Source organism: Aspergillus nidulans, chromosome III (assembly GCF_000011425.1).
Source record: "Aspergillus nidulans FGSC A4 chromosome III".
Taxonomy (NCBI): domain Eukaryota; kingdom Fungi; phylum Ascomycota; class Eurotiomycetes; order Eurotiales; family Aspergillaceae; genus Aspergillus; species Aspergillus nidulans.
Window position 1 is genome coordinate 160,968 of NC_066259.1, and position 18,308 is coordinate 179,275.

General features: G+C 51.4%; 7 protein-coding genes across 7 annotated transcripts, besides 1 other annotated feature; 3 read left to right on the forward strand and 4 right to left on the reverse strand.

Moving 5' to 3' along the window:
- Positions 1-18,308: part of a sequence feature (contig 1.84 954..621812(-1)) that runs on past both edges of the window.
- ANIA_05048 (uncharacterized protein) lies at positions 341-2,300 on the forward strand (the record flags this gene model as incomplete). Its single annotated transcript, XM_050611549.1, has 1 exon — positions 341-2,300. Exon 1 carries the CDS (start codon positions 1,074-1,076, stop codon positions 2,298-2,300), a length of 1,227 nt encoding a protein of 408 aa, XP_050467566.1. The 5' UTR covers positions 341-1,073.
- On the reverse strand, positions 2,469-3,460 carry ANIA_05047 (uncharacterized protein; the record flags this gene model as incomplete). Its single annotated transcript, XM_657559.1, has 4 exons — positions 2,469-2,489; positions 2,726-2,761; positions 2,808-2,906; positions 3,308-3,460. The coding sequence occupies 4 exons, from the start codon at positions 3,458-3,460 to the stop codon at positions 2,469-2,471; spliced, it is 309 nt and encodes a 102-aa protein (XP_662651.1).
- ANIA_05046 (protein Anisin-1) lies at positions 7,852-8,408 on the forward strand. Its single transcript, XM_657558.2, has 3 exons — positions 7,852-8,070; positions 8,135-8,181; positions 8,236-8,408. The coding sequence occupies exons 1-3, from the start codon at positions 7,915-7,917 to the stop codon at positions 8,255-8,257; spliced, it is 225 nt and encodes a 74-aa protein (XP_662650.1). The 5' UTR covers positions 7,852-7,914; the 3' UTR covers positions 8,258-8,408.
- ANIA_10613 (cytochrome P450) lies at positions 9,219-11,177 on the reverse strand (the record flags this gene model as incomplete). Its single annotated transcript, XM_657557.2, has 5 exons — positions 9,219-9,703; positions 9,775-10,419; positions 10,486-10,862; positions 10,942-11,005; positions 11,084-11,177. The coding sequence occupies 5 exons, from the start codon at positions 11,175-11,177 to the stop codon at positions 9,219-9,221; spliced, it is 1,665 nt and encodes a 554-aa protein (XP_662649.2).
- On the reverse strand, positions 11,738-13,091 carry ANIA_10624 (uncharacterized protein; the record flags this gene model as incomplete). Its single annotated transcript, XM_050611550.1, has 4 exons — positions 11,738-11,897; positions 11,988-12,232; positions 12,328-12,546; positions 12,582-13,091. 4 exons carry the CDS (start codon positions 13,089-13,091, stop codon positions 11,738-11,740), a joined length of 1,134 nt encoding a protein of 377 aa, XP_050467567.1.
- Positions 13,495-15,601, forward strand: ANIA_05044 (uncharacterized protein; the record flags this gene model as incomplete). The annotated part of the gene is made up of 4 exons (XM_657556.1): positions 13,495-13,654; positions 13,749-13,829; positions 13,911-15,341; positions 15,414-15,601. The coding sequence occupies 4 exons, from the start codon at positions 13,495-13,497 to the stop codon at positions 15,599-15,601; spliced, it is 1,860 nt and encodes a 619-aa protein (XP_662648.1).
- Positions 16,053-17,517, reverse strand: ANIA_10623 (fungal specific transcription factor domain-containing protein; the record flags this gene model as incomplete). Its single annotated transcript, XM_050611551.1, has 2 exons — positions 16,053-16,101; positions 16,148-17,517. The coding sequence occupies 2 exons, from the start codon at positions 17,515-17,517 to the stop codon at positions 16,053-16,055; spliced, it is 1,419 nt and encodes a 472-aa protein (XP_050467568.1).

Sequence of the window (18,308 nt, forward strand, 5' to 3'; positions counted from 1 at the left end):
ACGTGGTCACGCATATTGGGGTTCTACAGCACCACGATCAGCATCGCGAATGTGTGCAGGTACCATGATACAGCTAATCTTCATCCGTTCAATCAATTGAAGCAAAACTCGAAGATCTATTTCGCGTTGTGCGTGGAAGATTATCGAGTTGGAAGAGTGAAGTTGACCAGAGTGGAGACTCGGGCGGCCCCGAAAGACTCAGGCTGCACGCCGCGTCTCGTCCACGGCGTCCACATCGCGACGCGATCAGTGAAGCGTCTTTTCTGCACGAGCTCTAGGTCGGGAACATTCCCACTTCAGCGGTGCACACTTCTCCTTTCCCTGCTCCTCTTGCTCTTCCACGCAATGGTGCCAGTGTTTTTTCTCGCATTCTCTTCTTTTTAGCTCTAATTGTCCTCTCTGCTGCTTCGTCCTTATGCTGCCGTTCCGTGTCGACTCTACATAACCACCACCCACTATGTCTGACCCCGAGCCCTCTGCCGTGATTTTATCGTCCTCTCCCCCATCTACTCAAAACTCCGACTCGTCTACGGCCTCCTCCAGCTACGCCTTTCTGGTCCATTCCCAGAAGACGTTGACTCAGAACCTCCCACCGCGTGTGGATAACAAATTGCTTGCACGGCAGAAACGGCGTCGGACTAGGTATGCTTTGCCTTTACTGCTCATGACCAACCTAGCGTTCGATCATTTGCCGTTCTGACCTGATAAACGCGTCTATAGCCCAGAAGACTACGCGATTCTCGAGGCAGAGTACCAACGAAACCCAAAACCGGACAAGATATCACGGGCCAGCATAGTCAGCCGCGTTTCGCTGGGTGAGAAAGAAGTCCAGGTATAACTCCCTTAGCCTAGTTGGATATATCCCGCGCTAATGCAGCCCTCCATAGATCTGGTTTCAGAACCGTCGCCAGAATGACCGCCGAAAGTCAAAGCCTCTCCAGCCTCACGAACTCTTGCCCTCCTCCCAGTCCGACGACTCGAAAACGAAATGCGACGACAGTATACTTGTAGAGGGCTCCAGCAGGCTGGAGCAGGACCATGACCACGAACGGGCTCACGGTTCGCGGCCGTCGATGCCCGAGGGCGACTCCTTTGCATCAGATGCAGTGGACAAGGATGAGAGGGGCCAGGTGGAGGAGAGCTCACAAACGAGCGTTGCCATATCCGAATCCCCAAATTCGAGTCAACAAGCGGCAGACAGCAGTCTGGTTGAGTTGAACGCGATGCAGAGTCCTATCGACGCGTCCAGCAACGCGCTTCACCCAAACTCCGCCAAGAGAAAGAGATCTGGATCAGATCTTGGAGAAACAAACAAAGAGTCAGCAACCCCAAGCATGCTAGACAGCCTAAAGTCACCACCGTCCCTGAGGCTATCGCTTTCCTTTGACGGAGAAGCCATGGTTCGAAAGCAAGGCGAATTGACACCATCACCCCCTAAGGGACGAAACTCGCTTCGAATTTCAATGTCGGCAGACGGACAAGCCGTCATCCGTGCCAACGGCGAACCATCCCCGTCCAAAAACCGCATCTCCATGTTCCCCACTCGCACCCCTAGACTCGCTGGTCTTCGCAGAAGCAATAGCGCTGTTGTATTGGGTACACCGCGTAGCCTAGAAAGAGAGAAATCCTTCGGTAGGTCGCGCGATCCCAGGAACTGGGAGTCTATCTTCGATACAGACGCGCGAAGTGCACTTGCCACACCTTTCAGTTCACAAAGCACACCAAAATCGGCCCTACTCTCCGGTGGCAAGCGTTCTCTGACCCGAAGCCTGTCCGCCAGGCACCCCTCCCTCCTCACACCAAACTCCGATACCCAGGGTACCCCTATCACGCAAGCAATGCGACAGAAGAGGCAGAAGCTTTCTCGTACTGTCTCTTCCCTCGGTCGGTTGGAATCTGGCCGCAAAGCCTTGGGCGAGAAATTCCCTTCCACACTCAAGAACTCTAAATCTGCTAAGGATGACCTCGAACTTGAAGCCGGCGACTCAGACAAGGAGAATTGGATTCCTGGAACTCGAGTATCCCAATCGCGTCGACGGACGGTTTCCAGCCATACCCACCGGCCTGTCCTCAAGGACTCGAACGGACGAGACGGCCGACCACACGACGCTTCTACATCAGGACGCTCGCGATGGTCACAGCCCTCGCATCGAAAAACAGTCGGACCTTCAAAATCCCTGTCCATGTCTGGTCTGGAAGGTGACGTTTCAGCATTCATGGGCGGCAACGCAGCGAGTCAGGAAGAGGACCTGGATTGCATCCAAGGCCTGTTATCTCTAAGCCAAGGCGCCTGGAGATGAGATAATGCCAAAGCCATCATCACAATACCCCAGCGTCAGCTAGATTCCCTTTTCCTTTGTCGATTTCCTTTGTCATTTATTTCTTTTTTCGCTTAATTCCCTCTGAGTTCATTTTGAAGCTGCAAGTCAGCAAGCGGTGACGTCCTGTATGAATGAACCCCTCTTTTCTCATGATTGTGGTATCTCGTACTGCATACAGTCGAGTCGTTGGATACAATTTCTCTCAGAACCCGGCAACAGGACACTGTTATGGATAATGAAACCTGTGCAAATACACTGAAAAGTAAATACCGCCGGATAAGATAGCATCGTGAGCGATCTAGTGATTGAAGTGGTATTGAAGTTGATTGCTCAGCCCCTCGTTTGATCCCTTGATAGACGAATAGGTTGGCTTTTGCTTAGTAAGAAGATGCATCCTAACTTACAACCACATCGTTGACCAGTTTGTTCTTCGCAAGTACCTGTTCCAAGACGGCGTGTAGCTGTATTGTATCTATCATTTCTTACACTACTTCCCGGTGTTGGACCGCCTTGGCCCTGGCTTTTGCGACTCGTGCCGGTGAAATGCGGATTGTTTTTCGGCGCTTCTCTGATGTTGTCTGCTTCCTGGAGTACAAGACTTCGTCATCGACAGTGGTTACCATGAAGGCGTTCACCATAGCAAAAATACCTTGTCTCTGATACTTCCCAAGACGCAAGGCCTTGAAGGGTGGGTCCAAAGGGAAGAGCTAGACGGAGAGCCTAGGTGTACGAGCCCCCAAGCCCCATGCGCAAGAAATGATCAAACTCGGCATAGAGAGCATGGAACTGGAATGAGCTGGAGTGACGGAGCTAAGATCAAAGCACACGATCAACTCGACATGATATGGTTGTCACTCGATCGCCGAGATTATTCCACTGGCGAGCGGGCAGCGGAATGAGAAGGAGGCAATGGAAAGGTTAGACAGGGTGCCACGCCTGACTTCTAAGAGGAAGGACTGTTTGGGAGTCAGATGAGCATGTCTTACCTGAGCGAAAAAAAGGTACAGGCTGATACTGAGCGGGTAGAGTTTAGGACCGAGATGGAGGAGTGAAGATAGCCGCAAGGCGTTTTCTGTTCCCAATAGTCTAGTCATGGAAGGCTCCTTAGCCTTAACGAGTGACCTTTTCTCAGCTTCCATGTTGGTCAGTGTATGTGCATCAATAAGAACCCAAGTGCTCCGTTTTCGTCTGTAACTCCTGAATGACCTGCTTCTCATGCTTGTTAGGTGTGATCCCATGAATCTTACGAAGGCTACTGGTAGCGATGAACCTTGGTCACTGTTCAAATATGTCACGATGCTGATGATTGGTCAAGCTGGGGATACACCCATTGCTGAGACCAGGTTACGTCGGTGCTGGCTTGATTTGACATTTGAAGGCTACGAGGCTCTTATCCATATGATTGATCTGATAATGGTGCAGCTGTCGAGTCAACATTACAGCCCGGTTCTCTTGCTATAGTACAAGTCATTGACTGCCTGCATAGCTGCAGAATTGCGGCTCTACCGTGGACCTATCAGTTCTTTCCATCTGCGCTGATTAATCAATGTTATGAAAGAGGCATTATGTAGAAGAAATGGTTGTGCTATCGGTGTTCGTTGTTCTGGAGGCAGCATGATTCGTTTTGGTGAGGCCAGAAAGGCGCTTGGATCTATTCAGGTGCTCTAGGGTTCTTCATCTCCGACTATAGGCTCACCCATCAGGAAAGCATGGCTAACAGCTAGTTTCTTATAACATGAAGGCTGGCTACTCGAAATACCGTAGCACAGTTTGGGCGTGTCGGAAGTGAGACACGTGTTGAATGTCTTAAGAAAGGGCAGTCTTTTAAGGTTCTAGTATTTTGTGAACACCTGAGTCTTCTGAATGAAAGTTAGGAACACCAAAGCCATAAACCCTTTTTCAACTCCTCTAATTCCTTTTAGTTGTTGTCAAGGTGGTGTGTTGTATATGAATAATCATACTCGGCCCTCTGTCGAATGACATCAGGGTTGAATCACTCGCCACCAAGTCCGCGATCAAACAATTATAAACTGCCAGGAGTAATAAGTGACATTAAGCCACACTCAATCTAGTCTCATATTCACAGATATTACATAGCTATTAAGGATGTTTAGCACAAACAACCCCACCGAACCGTCCTCCAACCCGCCCAAAACCCAAGTGAACCCCTACGCCTACGAGCCTCCAGCCCCCAGTCTCAATTCGAGTACTAAAGCAGACAGAAGTGCGACTGAATCCAAAAGCGAACAAAGCCGACGAATTCATAGTGCAAAACCCGGCGACGCGTCGGATTCTTTTGACTCGACAAACTCAAACTCCTACCCGAACTCAGCGTACGATTCGCAAGACGCTAGTGTTGGCGTTGGGATAGGGACCACCACGGAACTTGAGAAAATTTCTGACAATGGGCTGTGAGGTCGCCCATAATAGAGAGGATTGAGCTTAGAAAGGAGGGAGAGGAAGAAGGAGATTGTAGCGCAAACTGTGAGGTTAGGTGCTGCATTCATGGATGATTACTGTTCATCAGCGAATATTCTAATGAAAGTATCATGGTGTGTTTGTAGTTCATTTGGCTAAAGAATCACGGCATATTATATTTGCCATGCCCCTTTTCCTCATCTAACGAGCGTGCTATATCACCCAGGCCCATTACCTCAAGTACTAGGAGATTATGGGTAGTTAAGTAGCTACCAATTGTACAGGAACTAGCGCTATACACTGATAAATAATATGTACCAATCAGGCTGGCACATAAAGGGTATCATATCCTTTTATCTTCCCATAGTTCTATGGGTGATGTTATACGAAAGACTCATTTACGATGTGCACCAGTCAGAACCTGGTTTCGTACTGTGACACACCGTAAACTCCTTCGCCCAGTTCTAAAAGCAAACGAACGGGATCATGTAATTATGCAAGATATGCTTTTAAGTCCATGTGTGGACATGGGGTCAGCAAGGACACATTACCTGTCAGAATTAGGGTGGTATAATGCTCAAGGTTTCATTGTGAAGAATATGATAACTAGACTTACCGTTAACTATTCTTTACAGCAAGGACAGCCAGCATCAGCAGTTTATATCTGAAACATAAATAAGCCTCAGTGCTCACAATGATTGACGGCAGTCAACCTCCAGGTGTTTTGCTATTAGGCCATCTAGAATCGATCAGAATAACTACATCCGTTGTACTCACACTCTCAGCAGGCTGATGGCAATTTATCGGCACGTTCACCGGCAAGTCATATTCGTAGGACAAGATTTTGAAGGCTAGATATAAGAGAAGGCAAGAACACGACGTAAACGCTTGACATAGCGACCACGTTCACTGTGCTACCGCTCTGAAAAGAGCTACGGTCTTCATTTTGCGCGAACTTCTTGCGCGCAGACACGTCTGCTATTCGGCAATGCCAATGCTGACGACGAAGTGAAGGCATTTTCCCGTGCGTTTGCATTGCCTCTCGCGGCGCGAATGGCTGCTCTGTGGGCTCTACCTCTTTGGCAACGGGGGCTGGCAGTCACGGTCATCAGAGCATATGACCAAGGCGTGTCAGTAAATACAATTACCCCAACTCACTGGGAAATGAATACCTCGGACAATTGCCAACGAACTCGCCAGGGGGGATCCTCAACCTGCTGCAGGAAGTCAGCCATAGCAGCTCTTCCGCGTACGCCAATGCCGCCTCGCCTCAAGTCGTGTCATGCACAGCTCGCATGGCAGCCCTGTGTACTCTGGATGACCACAGACACGAAGTGACAGATATCTCCCTGCCGGATCCCGGCATCCATATCAGAGCAAAAGTCCCAAATCAGCGCACAAGGTCATAGGATCCTGCTGCGTTTGACCACCTGGCTTCCGAGCGCACAATATCGTCATGCTGAAATCCAAAACCAAAGGAAGGCTTGCCGTCGCAGGCACTGCGGCCTAGTCTGCCGGTGTGCCGTCCAAACAGTGGTAGACAGAGTAGACGAGCTCTGCTGATCCTGAGACTAAGGGGCTAGGGTCAAATCCGAGGGGGAAGCACTGACTCTCTGGTCCGGAATGCGACACTGGCTACGAGGTGAGGTCCCTACGTGGAGTGCTTGGAGCTTCAAACGCGCAGTCAGAGTACATGTGGCTGCCTGTTGAATTTACTGGTCTTGCATGCTGAGCTTCTTCATCAATTCAGGTCCGTACCTAAATACTCTACCGCAACCGTCTGCTACATCTCTTAGGCGTGGATTTGAGCAACAGCGGCCTCGATAGTATGTACATTGTCTCGTTTCACGTCCTGGATATTCCATAATTAGACCTGGATCTCCAAGCAACTGTAGCTCTCATACGTTCAGGCCCAGAGTGTTAGCACCGCAACTGGTGCACACTCTGGAGCCAGAACCCACTTCTTAGCCGGCACTGTCCCCGGCTGGTCCAGTATGGCATCCACATCGCGATCTTTGCCATAAAAAATCGCCTTGGGCCGCACCCAGTGGAGTGCCAACACGCCCGCCAACTACATTAGACTCTTTGAGTTCTCTTGCATAGACACGAAGCAATAACTGAGATATGGCCTGCAGGGCGCGGATCTTGCTGGGCTACTCGTGCTAGGGTTGCCCCCTTGTGGCCCCTTGCGGCAAGAAAAACATGGTCGCCCCAGAATTTTTCGCATGTACTCTGTGCCTAAGTCACTCGTTGACACACCTAGTCCTTCTTCAATTACTATCTTGACGAGGTGTCTCCGTGGTCTCTGGTTCGATCGCCGTCATAATTTGACCACAGCAATAGACATGCGCTATCCCCTTCGGATGGAGACTCATTGGCCGTATTGCTCGGCCAAAGCGAGAGATACCAGGTTGCACTGGCCCGAAATAGCCCAGACTGACTGGCCCCCAAAGCATTGGAATGTCGATCGTAACTGTCGTTGGGGGCTCAGAGCGCAGTTTCGGTAAGGGAGTTGTGCCATGGGGCCCAGAGTATTTTCGAGACGACACGATGGCTGGGTACCTCGGTACCCTGTGCAGAAGCGATATTGGCCCATTCTCATACTCAATCTTAGATAAACGAATCTGCAGGCGATCGATGTCCCTCGCTTCAACGGTGGGTCCTGTACGAGCCACGGCGTCGCTCCCTACCCTGATCGTCAAGCCCTAGCCGCAGCCTCTCGTATCCCAATACGGATCCGGCCCCATCTCTCGCGGGTATTTGCTATTTAGAGCTCTGATCTACATCTTGGAGAGTACGGTAATGTGGGGATATTGCTATCTTTGAACCTCGTGCCTGAGTATGGGTCCCCACGACGCAGCGACCTCGCTTGTATGGTCTCCTGGAATACGAATAGTGTCGCCGATCGTCATCGTGTTTGCCTCAACGCCCATGAGCTGTGCCCGTGGCGAGCGAAAGCACAAGCATGGAATGGCTTCAACACTCGTGCATTTCTCACGATGCGACTTGAGAGTGTCACCCTGGTGCTGGGACTCCACGCCTCGAAAGGCATAAATACCCCTTCGATGCCCGCTGTTCTGTCTCAATCCCATCAACAGCTCAATCAATCAAGTCAAAAGTCTTCTAATCCATCAAACCTCAAAGAACCGTCTTCCAGACCAACTTCTCAATCAAAATGCAATTCTCCGCCATCGTCCTCAGTGCCGTCGCTCTCTTCGGCTCTATGACCTTTGCCGCTCCCGCTCCTGCTCCTGACGCAGAGCTCATGGCTCGCTCTTCGTGCCAGCTTGGTGGTATCTTTGGTGCCGGTGATGCTGCCTGCAGCGCTTCTGTATGTTCATATACCTATCTACCAATGGCATCTTCGAACAAACCGTTTGCTAACCGATACACAGTGCATCAGGGCTGGAACCTACCACGGCGGTTACTGCAACGACAAGCAGTAAGATATCCCCCTTATCCTCACTGTCTGATGTATACTGACTGAGACTTTTAGGGTCTGCATCTGCACCCACTAGATTGATGCATGCCTGAGTGCGAAAAATATGGCCATGGATAGGGCTCGCAACTGAATATGGTGGAATCATGGTGGCTAAGGGTCAGAAGTGGTGTTTTTAGTTTCTACCTCTATCATTCGTTTGCAATAAACTTCACTTTGTTTCGCTATCACGTCCATCACGCGGCAAATAATGTTCACAGGTAATCTCCGTAGTTCGATGTTCCGATTATGGTCCTCTAGATCGACCCGCCTTTTTGGCTGGCAACGGATGTACCAGTAACCTTGAAGGCTGGCTATCAGGAATTCAGGTTATAGCTGGTTAACTGCCTAGGTCTAAGAAAAGCCTTAAAGCTTATTTATGATCCTTCATCAACAGCTATTCGAGCCGCAGGACCTATGCAATGGGGTTGGGGAATCATCCTCAAAACAGGGGTGTGCGGTGGTGAATGCAGGAATCATATCTAGTTAAGCTGGCCATATAATTGCAGGTGCGATAGACATGAAGCGCAGAGGATTGGGTGGTAGTCGGGTTTTGCTGTCAAATATATATTCATAGCGTAGATCGGGATGTCATTCCCGGCAGGCAAGTATATATATGAATCTTACAAAACTCTCATTTCTTTTGCAAGGCTCTTTTCCGCTGTAGTTCTGGACAGTCTCCCTAGAAACGTCAGTCCCTCTTTCTGTCTACTCTGCTGTAGCTTCGCGCTTTCGCTGAGGGTCGCCCATTTAGGACTCAGCCGGAGTGCATGTGGGATCTGAGCCGTACTAGTTTCAGCTGAGCAGTGAAATACCTTGTACTGAATATGCTACGCAATAGCCCATGGGGAAAAGCTAAAAGTAATGAGAGACAATAATAGGTTATTTATACCAAATATATGTTTGCGAGAATTATCTTGTTAAAATGTAGATGTGATGAGAATCAAGCGCTGTCTGACTGGCTAGCCTTAGCTCATTCTTCCTACTTGAACCTCTCCAATTCAAGACGAGGGGCTCTCGAATCGAGAAAAGACCTCCTCCTGCGCCCTCTGATACTCCCTCATGATGCTCTCGCGCTTTGCCTCAGATCGCGGCATAATCCGACATGGAAAATCATTCGCGCAGACCAGAAACCCTTCGCTATATCCAGTCCTAGGATCCAAGTCCGGCTCAATCACTTTCCCACTCTCGTCCACTCCGGGCTCGATTGAGAAGGCCCAGATGAGTTTCGAAATGGCCAGAAACAGGTTCCGCTCGGCGACATGGATGCCTGGGCAGATGCGGCGCCCGGTGCCGTAGCCATAGTGATCGCGGGTCGTGTAATCAGAAGCATTGGCCAGTTCAGGAGCAAGGGCTGTCTGACCTTTGTAGTGGTCTGGATCGAAGACTGAGGGATTGCCGAACCGGGCTTCGTTATGGTGCATGCCCCAGCCGTTGACGATGATCGTGCTGCTTTTGGGTATAAAATGACCGTCAATCCAGTCATCTGTTTTCAATCTTAGCAACACGTTCGACAACAAAGTAGAAAGTAGAAAGTGTGTAGGAAGTGAGACCAACCTTCAGCAGCTGCATGCGGGAACGCCAACGGCACGGCAGGTCTCCATCTCATGGCCTCCTTGACTGTAGCCGCAACATAGGGCAGCGAGCCATAGTCCGACCAAGCGGGCATTCTGTCTTCACCAATGACATTACCAATTTCGGCCTGCGCCTTCTTCAGAACCTGAGGCCACTTTGTCATGGCGTGAATGAACGCCAGAATGATCGAACTCGACGTGTCAGAACCACCCTCCATCAGGACACCGCCGAGGAAATAGAGCTGATGACGTGTAAGACCCAGCTTCTCATTTTGGTCGAGCACCGTATCCATGAACGAGCCTGTACTGCCAATCTTCTTGCGCCGGGAGACCACAAGGTCCAGATACTGCCCATAAAGCTGGCACATTTCGTCCCGAACCTCCTTTGCGCGCGAGAGCCAGTTGCCAAAGAGCTTCTGGGGAATGTAATGAAGAAAGGAGTAAATGTCGACGGGGGGCGTGTTGCCTGGTTCCATTACCTTGGACCAATTCTCCTGAAAGAGAACGAACGCGCGGTCAGTCGGCATCCCTTGAGTGCATAAGAAGGGTAGAGAAAGAATACGAACCATCATCTCATATAACTGCGTCATATGGGCCGTATGAACCGAAGGCGTTCGGACCCCGTACACTTTCCACAGGTCAGTCTACCTAGCCCTAGCTCCACTCGATCCAGCTGGACCAACGGAAGACCTACCTAGACTCATGATAATGCTGTTACTGTACCTCTTCGGATGCAGCATATGCAGGTCCGGCCTCACACAAAAATCTCTCAGCATCTGCACCGCCCCTGCATTTTGAACATGTATATGGCTCTTCTCCACCGCCGTCTCCATAAAGTGCTGGTGAACCAGCTTGCGCATCGTGCGCCAGAGAGGGCCGTACTGCATCACAAGCAGATGTGAGCCGCCTGTAATGGTATGCGCAACGAATGACTCTGGCCGGTTGCTGTATTTGGAGCTCTTGCGGTCAATGACCTCCTTGACGAGGCGGGGGTCGGTGATGACGATCGCTGTTCCGGTGCCCAGTTTGAGCGAGTACAGGCCGCCGTACTGGGAGGCCCATTCTGTGAATCTAAGGTTGTAAGCCAATATCGAGAAGAAGATTACACACAAAGAGACCAAGTTCAGCAAAGTAAATCAGATAGGCATACTTGAGATAAGATCCCTTAACCGGAATTTGGTGGAGGTTTCCCAAGAATGGTAGCGTAGGAGGCCCTAGTATGATGGAGATTCAGTTAGGAAAATGATAAAAATCCTGAAAACATTATCAGGAGTAAGGGAATATATACGCACCAGGAGGGAGGCCCTTCTCTCTCCGGCCTTTGGTGAGAATCACATACAGAAAGCCTACAGAGGCAGCAGCAAGCAGCAAAGGTAGTGAGTTCATATTCTGCTGAGTCAAGATGAGTTTGCAGATGAAGTGGAATCAACAGAGAAGCTGAACACCCTTTGGGAAGGTGTATATAAGTATCCACACACAGTCTGGGGCAGCCCAGCTTCCCCATACTCCATACCCCAGCCGGAGTGTCCTGGAGCAACTTCGGGGCAACTCTCTCTCGGCATGGCTGATTTGCAATCTATTCCACCGAACCTAGGTGTAATAGTCTGCTCAGCCTCTCCTCAATCAAACTTTCTAGTTGGATCTACAAAGTGGTCTAGCTGTGTTTGATTGATGTATTTGTTGTAGCAAAGAGGGGGTTATCTTGTTCGTGGTGATCCAATGCCCCTACTCGGTGTGTTTGAAGTGTTGGCATAAACATTACATGAGGAGAAGAACCTAAATAGATAGGGCTAGTAATGTGTTCCTATTGGGCTATAGTTACTAAAGATACCTCTTTATCCGACACTGTCCTTTACCCCTGTCCTTTTCCCAGGATTCATGTGCGGTTTAGCTAAGGCGCTTCAAGCTAGAAAACCCTCTGGCAGATCAGGCCCTAGAAACACAAATCAGCACCAGAGCCAGTATCTCGTATGGGCATGAAAATAAAGGGACTCACCCCAAACATGCAAATTATCCGGCGAAGCGAGTGAGCGATGAGTAGGGTACGTCTCATCCACCAAATCCCCATCCACATAATGCTCCAGAATAAATCGTGACGGATCAAACCTGGCACAAGATCGGTCAGTTTGTCGGCTCATACCTCTAATATCTAGAAGAATTCCCTTATTACGATAAGTAGGGAAAGAGTGTACTGACCAGTAATCAAATATCTGACTTCCCATGATATGCCTCCCCACTCCCCAGCAATTCGTGTATCCCTTCTCTCTCAACCAATGATGGCCCAGCAACTGGGTATCAAAATCATGTGTTTCAAATGACGAATGATGCACATGCCACTTGGGCCCTTCGAAAATGAAGAAGCAGTGGTGATCTACGAGCTCGCGGCCACGGCTCAAGTGCAGGAACGCGGTCACATCGTTACCGGCTTCATCATGGATGAGCTGTTATTTCATATATAGTTTGTCAGTTTGCACATATGCACGTATTTCTCACACCCAGTGAGTGATATAAAACACATTTCAGATGTGCCACTTACATCACTAGCCTTGAAGTTGAACCGAGTGGTATAGAACTCGTAGGCGCGCGCAAAATCCGTCACGCACATGCCAAAGTGGCCGAGTTTGTGGACGGGAGCTGGGCCTGATTGCAGTTTAGTATGTATACAGTAGGCGATGCCGCGATGCCGCGATGCCAGGGAGTAAGTACCCGGTTTGAACCTCTGAGTGCTATTTCCCGGTCGGTGCTTCTCTGTAGGCTGCATCCTGTCAGTCCTGCCTCTGTCGACCAGACGCAGCGATGAATGGCAGATAAGAGAGGTATGAGATTTGAGACACGTACAAAATTATACTGCAACACCGGCAAGCCGTTTCCCCCCTGATTCTCCCCGTGCTCTTCTCGTCCTCGCTGTCCCCAGACCAGATGGAAAGGAAACCCATCAACCGGGTCGTGGAATGTGAGGGAGAGTCCGCCTCCAGGAACACCTTCTGCTTCCAGATCGACAATCCCCTCCGACCCCGGTAGCGTCTGGGCCGCATAGTCAAGGTCTTCTCGTGATTCGACCACAAACGTGGCGCCGCCAAAGGCGTCCTCGGGCCCTTCACGCGCGCAGTAGACGAAGGGCTGCTGGGTGGTGGTGCCGCGGTAGTAGATTGTTCTCTGGCCGGTGCTCGGCGAGACGGTTTGGGTCAGCTCCTGGAAGCCGAAATCTATGAGGAACCGGGAGGCTGCCGTGAGGTCTGCATGTGTGTAGCAGACGTGGGCGAGGCGGACGAGACGTATCGGCTTCGTTGCTGCCGTCATTTTGTTGTGTAGACTGGTCTGGTGCGTGTTATTATTTGGTCTTGTCAAGGGTTAATTAACTACCTTGCCGTGCCAGCAATGAAATCTGTTGGCCTTTTAAAGCTATTCAACATCAAGGAAATGAGGACCTTATCCATCGTCCTACGCTCATTCGTTTCCAGGCTGTTCCAGGTGTGCCTACATCTCGGAGGATCAGCCGGAGGGTCTTCGGTCGGATTAATGCAGATCGTCCAAGTAGGCCCAATCATGCGATTGCGGAGGAGAAAAGAGAAGCCGGGCTGGATGAGAGAGCCTCGGGCTAAGACGATGTGGATAAAGACGTGCGTTGTTCTCCATTCTCTGCTGCAGTGTTTTTTTTGTAAACTGAATCTAAACACGCAAAGACCTGCGCATGCAGCTCACGATGGACCCCTCATTTCTAACAAATTCTGATGCATCTGAAGCCATCCCAGATACCAATACCATGTCTGGTGCCAGTGTAGATGACATTGTCGAGACGGAATTCCTGATTGCCGGTGCAGGTCCAGCAGGAGCTTCTTTGGCCTGTTTTCTCACATCATACGGTAGTTAGAGCCTTTCTTCCATATTTTCTTTTCTCATTTAACACTTATCTACACTTACTTTACAGTATGTAATCAAGCACTAACTCTAGAATAGGACTCAAAGGAATCATGATCAGTGCAGCACCTGGCACGGAAGACACGCCTCGAGCACACATCACCAACATGGCTGCTCTCGGTATGTTGCGCTTCTCTGCGCTCTGTTCTGCTTGTTCTTCTTCATCTGGTATTCTTGCGAATGCTAATCTACAAAGTGTAGAGTGTCTCCGTGATCTTGGCCTTGACCGTGAGATCCGAAAGGTCGCTTGCGATGGAGAACATATGGTTCACACACGGTGGTGTCATAGTATGGCGGGCGAAGAGTACGCGCGGATTTACTCGTGGGGAAACGATCCGAGAAGAAAGGTAAATTTGGAATCCGAATTCCCATGTGCATTGGCAAAGAGAGAAGGAAAGAGTAACATGGACCAGGGAGACTACGAACGAGCCAGTCCATGCTCGCCCGTTGATCTGCCCCAGACGCTGCTGGAGCCCATCCTCGTGCGCTATGCAACATGGCAGGGATTCACCACGAGATTCGACACTACGCTGTTGTCCTTTGCGCGCGACGAGAAACAGCGAATTACCGCAACAGTCCGCGACAACCTTTCGCACAAAGAGTACCAGATTCGGACGAGATACCTGTTTGGTGCCGACGGGGCGCGAAGTCAGATTGTTAAGCAACTGGGCCTGCCGCTGACCGTCAAACCAGGCCAAGGGCTTGCGATCAACGTGCTAGTAAAAGCAGATCTCTCCCACTTGGTGGCGCACCGAAAGGGAAATCTGCACTGGGTCATGCAGCCGGACCGCGACCATCCCAGCTTCGGCTGGATGGCCATCATCCGCATGGTCAAGCCGTGGGATGAGTGGATGTTCATCCTCTTCCCAACTAGAGGCTATGATCCTGCGAGCGTGAGCCCGTCCAAGGAGGAATACCTACACCGAGTCAGGGAGCTAATCGGGGACGAAACGCCTGCCGAGATCCTGAATATCTCCAAGTGGTATATCAACGAGATTGTGGCGGAGACATACTCAGACGGTAATAACGTCTTTTGCCTGGGCGACGCTGTGCATCGACATCCGCCACTGAACGGTCTTGGATCAAACACTTGCATCCAGGATGCCTTCAATCTCGCCTGGAAGATTGCATATGTCCACCGTGGCATTGCAGGAGCCCCATTGCTCTCGACATACTCCGCCGAGCGACAGCCCGTCGGCCACGGGATTGTAACGCGCGCCAACCAGGCGTTCAGGGATCATCACCAGATCTGGGCCGCGCTCGGGATGCTCGGCGCATCTCTCGAGGAGCGACAGCGCGCGCTTGAAGAGTTGACCGAGCCCACTGCCGCCGGGCGCGAGCGGCGTCAGACCCTCCAAAAGGCTGTTGCGCATACAGCGCACGAGTTTCACGGCTTAGGCATCGAGATGAACCAGCGATACGAGGGTCCAGGGATCTACGACGCAGACGAGGCCGATCCTTTTGTGCTCCCTGGCCGCGCGGCCGAAGACCCTGTTCTGTACTATGAGCCGAATACCTATCCTGGTTGCCGATTGCCGCATGTATGGCTGAACCGGGCCATTCCCGGGCAGCCAGTGTCCACGATCGATCTGGCAGGACACGGCGCTTTCACACTGTTCACTGGTATTGGAGGTGGGCCGTGGAAACAGGCAGCGGAGAGGGTAGGTGGCAGGCTTGGAGTCACGGTATGCACGTATTCGATAGGGTTCCGGCAAGACTGGGAGGATGTGTACTTTGAATGGGAGCGCCTTTGCGGGGTGGAAGAGAGCGGTGCGGTGCTGGTTCGTCCAGATCGATATGTGGCCTGGAGAGCCGATAGTGTGCTAAAGGATGCTGCTGCCTGCGAGGAGAAGTTGTCAGCGGTGCTGAAAGCGATCCTGTGTGTTGATTGACTGGTAGAACTCACATTGGAATGCTTGTTATAGACTCTCACTAGGTTACCACCAGCATACCCCGTAAATCAAGGCAGGCCTTGCATATCCAGACGCATAGTGGCCCATTCAGCCTGAGGTCCCAATTCCCATAACCGAGTAAAATCTACAGATGGTGTGCTGGTACCAAAAAGGAACATCGGATCGACAAGTGTGGCCGACGAGAGAAACTGACTAGGCAAGGGCTGGCAGTTCATCGACTGTAGCGCCATGGAATCGAGGATCGATCCCTCATTCACCATACCGTTGCTGGGCCCCGCCTCGGACTGCCAGTCTGACGTGGGCGCGATGATATGACTCTGGGCCGGGCTCGGAAATGCTGGCGCCGGGTCTGTACTGTCTTGCCGGCGAGCAGGAGCAGATGTTGTGCTTTCCGCTTGCTTACACGCCTCCAGCTGCTCCTCAAGTGTCTCTAAGCTCTGCTGAACGGCCGGATGCATGTCCCAGAAGCCGACACATTTCTTGTATGTCAAGTGCAGGACCTCATACCGCGATTTCACGACCGACTTGAGCGTTCCGGGGCGACAAAGCTGGCTACGCATCAGTTGTACGGCAGATGCCAGCCAGATCGTGCTCGAGAGGAAGGGCATGGTGTACTGAATGTGGTCGGCACTGCTGCGCTGGATGATGGTCAGAATTTTGTCTGCCGCATCAAAATATTCCCTGATGGCTGCATGCTCGCCTTCCCTCATGCTGCTGCTCCTATCATGATTATGCTGGTCATCACAACTCAGGAGTGAGACCCGGACCCGGCCTTTGAAGACATCGTAACGGTAGACCATTAGCCTGGCGAGGTGGGTCATCATGTTGATATTGTAGACGGCGCTGCTCAGCCGTCTGGCGCCGCGCACGTCGAACATTAGATCTTGGTTTTTGTATTTAAGATGATTGGGCAGCGCCAGCTGAAAGCACCGGATTGCATTGGCGATGATCTCTAGCTGGTGGTGGGCTTCGTCAACCTGGTCCGACTGCGACCGACTGGGGATCCCTCTAGGGCTTGAGATCCGCTGCGCCTCTTTCATTAACGAGTTGATGACGATGAACCAGGCCTTGGGCGACTGGTTTCCGCAGCTCTCGAGCATCTTCCACCGGCGTATCGGATCCGGTTCGAAGAAGCAGCTCTCTTGCAGCTGGCACTGGAACCAATGCTCGTCATCCACGGGCAGCAGGATCTCAATTTGCGACCAGTCCATTGCAGTGGGCGTGCGTCGAATGGTGGTGGCAAAGACGTCCATTTCCCAGATCGCCCACCAGGCACGACGCTGCTCCTCGTCACTACACCATCTGGCAATATCCACGGCAGCGGCAGCATTCCTGGGCCCCTGAACATCCACTAAATGCAAGTTCATCTCATACGCCAGCCGAACGCACGAGCCGAGAGTGCGCCACGCCCGGCCAAGTACCCCCTGGGTTAACTGGCAGTGGGCTGCCAGGACATATGCCTGGAGCAAGCACAGTGGTGGGGTCTCATCGCCGCACTCGTCTAGAGCCACGTCAATCTGTTGCAGAGCTACATTCAGAAACCAGGCGGCTCGCCTATTGACGTCCATCTCTTCTGGACGAAACCGCACAGCGAAGGCGAACATGGCAGCCAGCAGAGCCGCCAACTGAGTAGGAGACGTGATTCGCGCCAACTTCTCCGGGAAGCTGGGCTGGTGAAACAAACTTATGGTCATCATATTATCGAAGTAAATCATCGTGCTGGGAGAAGTATCAATCAGGTGCCTGTTTCTCTGTCTTTCCAGTCCTTTTTTGGTAGTGCACTCACAGTTGCTCGGCCTCTTCGGGCGCGACACCCAGAACCGCGTGTGCTCGCTGCATGGCCAGCTGCGTCGTGTGAACATTGCTTGAAGAGTGTCCTGTTGGTCCAGTGGCATCTTTATTTGGAGGAGATGATACGTGGGATGGATGCAGTATAAACGACAGATCTAGGGCTTTGGCCTCGGCCGTAGTCGATCCATTCTGTACGCTCGCCCCTACTAGCATGGTGCTGGCGCCCTGGCTGTCTGGAACGCAGCTTTCGCTGTGAATAACCGATGCGTACTCCCCTTCACCCAGCCATGCGACAGCAGTACCGGCCGGGCGCTCATGTCCACTGTCGAACGTGGCACGCGCCCGTTTTCTCGTGCGTAGAGAGCCGATTTTGGGTCCAGGCTTCAAGGGGCCAGCAGGATACGTGCACGTAATCTCTGTCTGCTTACAGACAAGGCAATGAGGATAAGTACGGTCGCTGGGGGTGTCAGTCTCTGTCCAGAAGAAATATCTATCAATATGGTCTGTAGTCTACCATGGACGTACCATTTGACTTTCCGCTTCCGACACGCATGACACGAGATATCAGAACGTTGGTCGCCTGAAGAAGAGGGCATTTTACGGCTGGATACCAGTGAGAGGACTAGGATAATCTATCAAGGCGATTTTGTGGAAAGCTGGGGAAGGGGAAGACGAGACGGAGTGTGAGCTTACGTCCACAACCCCCGTCGTCAGGGACCGAAGTTAGACACCCCACACGACCATTTTCGGTCTGCGGGGTAAAGAATGTGGATCTTGCTGGTTAAACTAGTAGTCCACTGGAGGAAGAGGAGTGGTGGAGAATGAGCGTAGTACGTGGGAATTCGTCCGAAATCACCCCGAAATCTCTTACAAATGCCCCGATGGGCTAATTATT

Excerpts from the sequence above, each read along its gene's own strand:
- ANIA_05046 (XM_657558.2), top strand. The coding sequence starts at position 7,915 with ATGCAATTCTCCGCCATCGTCCTCAGTGCCGTCGCTCTCTTCGGCTCT. Across the intron at positions 8,071-8,134 it reads ATGCTGCCTGCAGCGCTTCT|TGCATCAGGGCTGGAACCTA; the intron begins GTATGTTCATAT and ends ACCGATACACAG. Across the intron at positions 8,182-8,235 it reads GGTTACTGCAACGACAAGCA|GGTCTGCATCTGCACCCACT; the intron begins GTAAGATATCCC and ends TGAGACTTTTAG.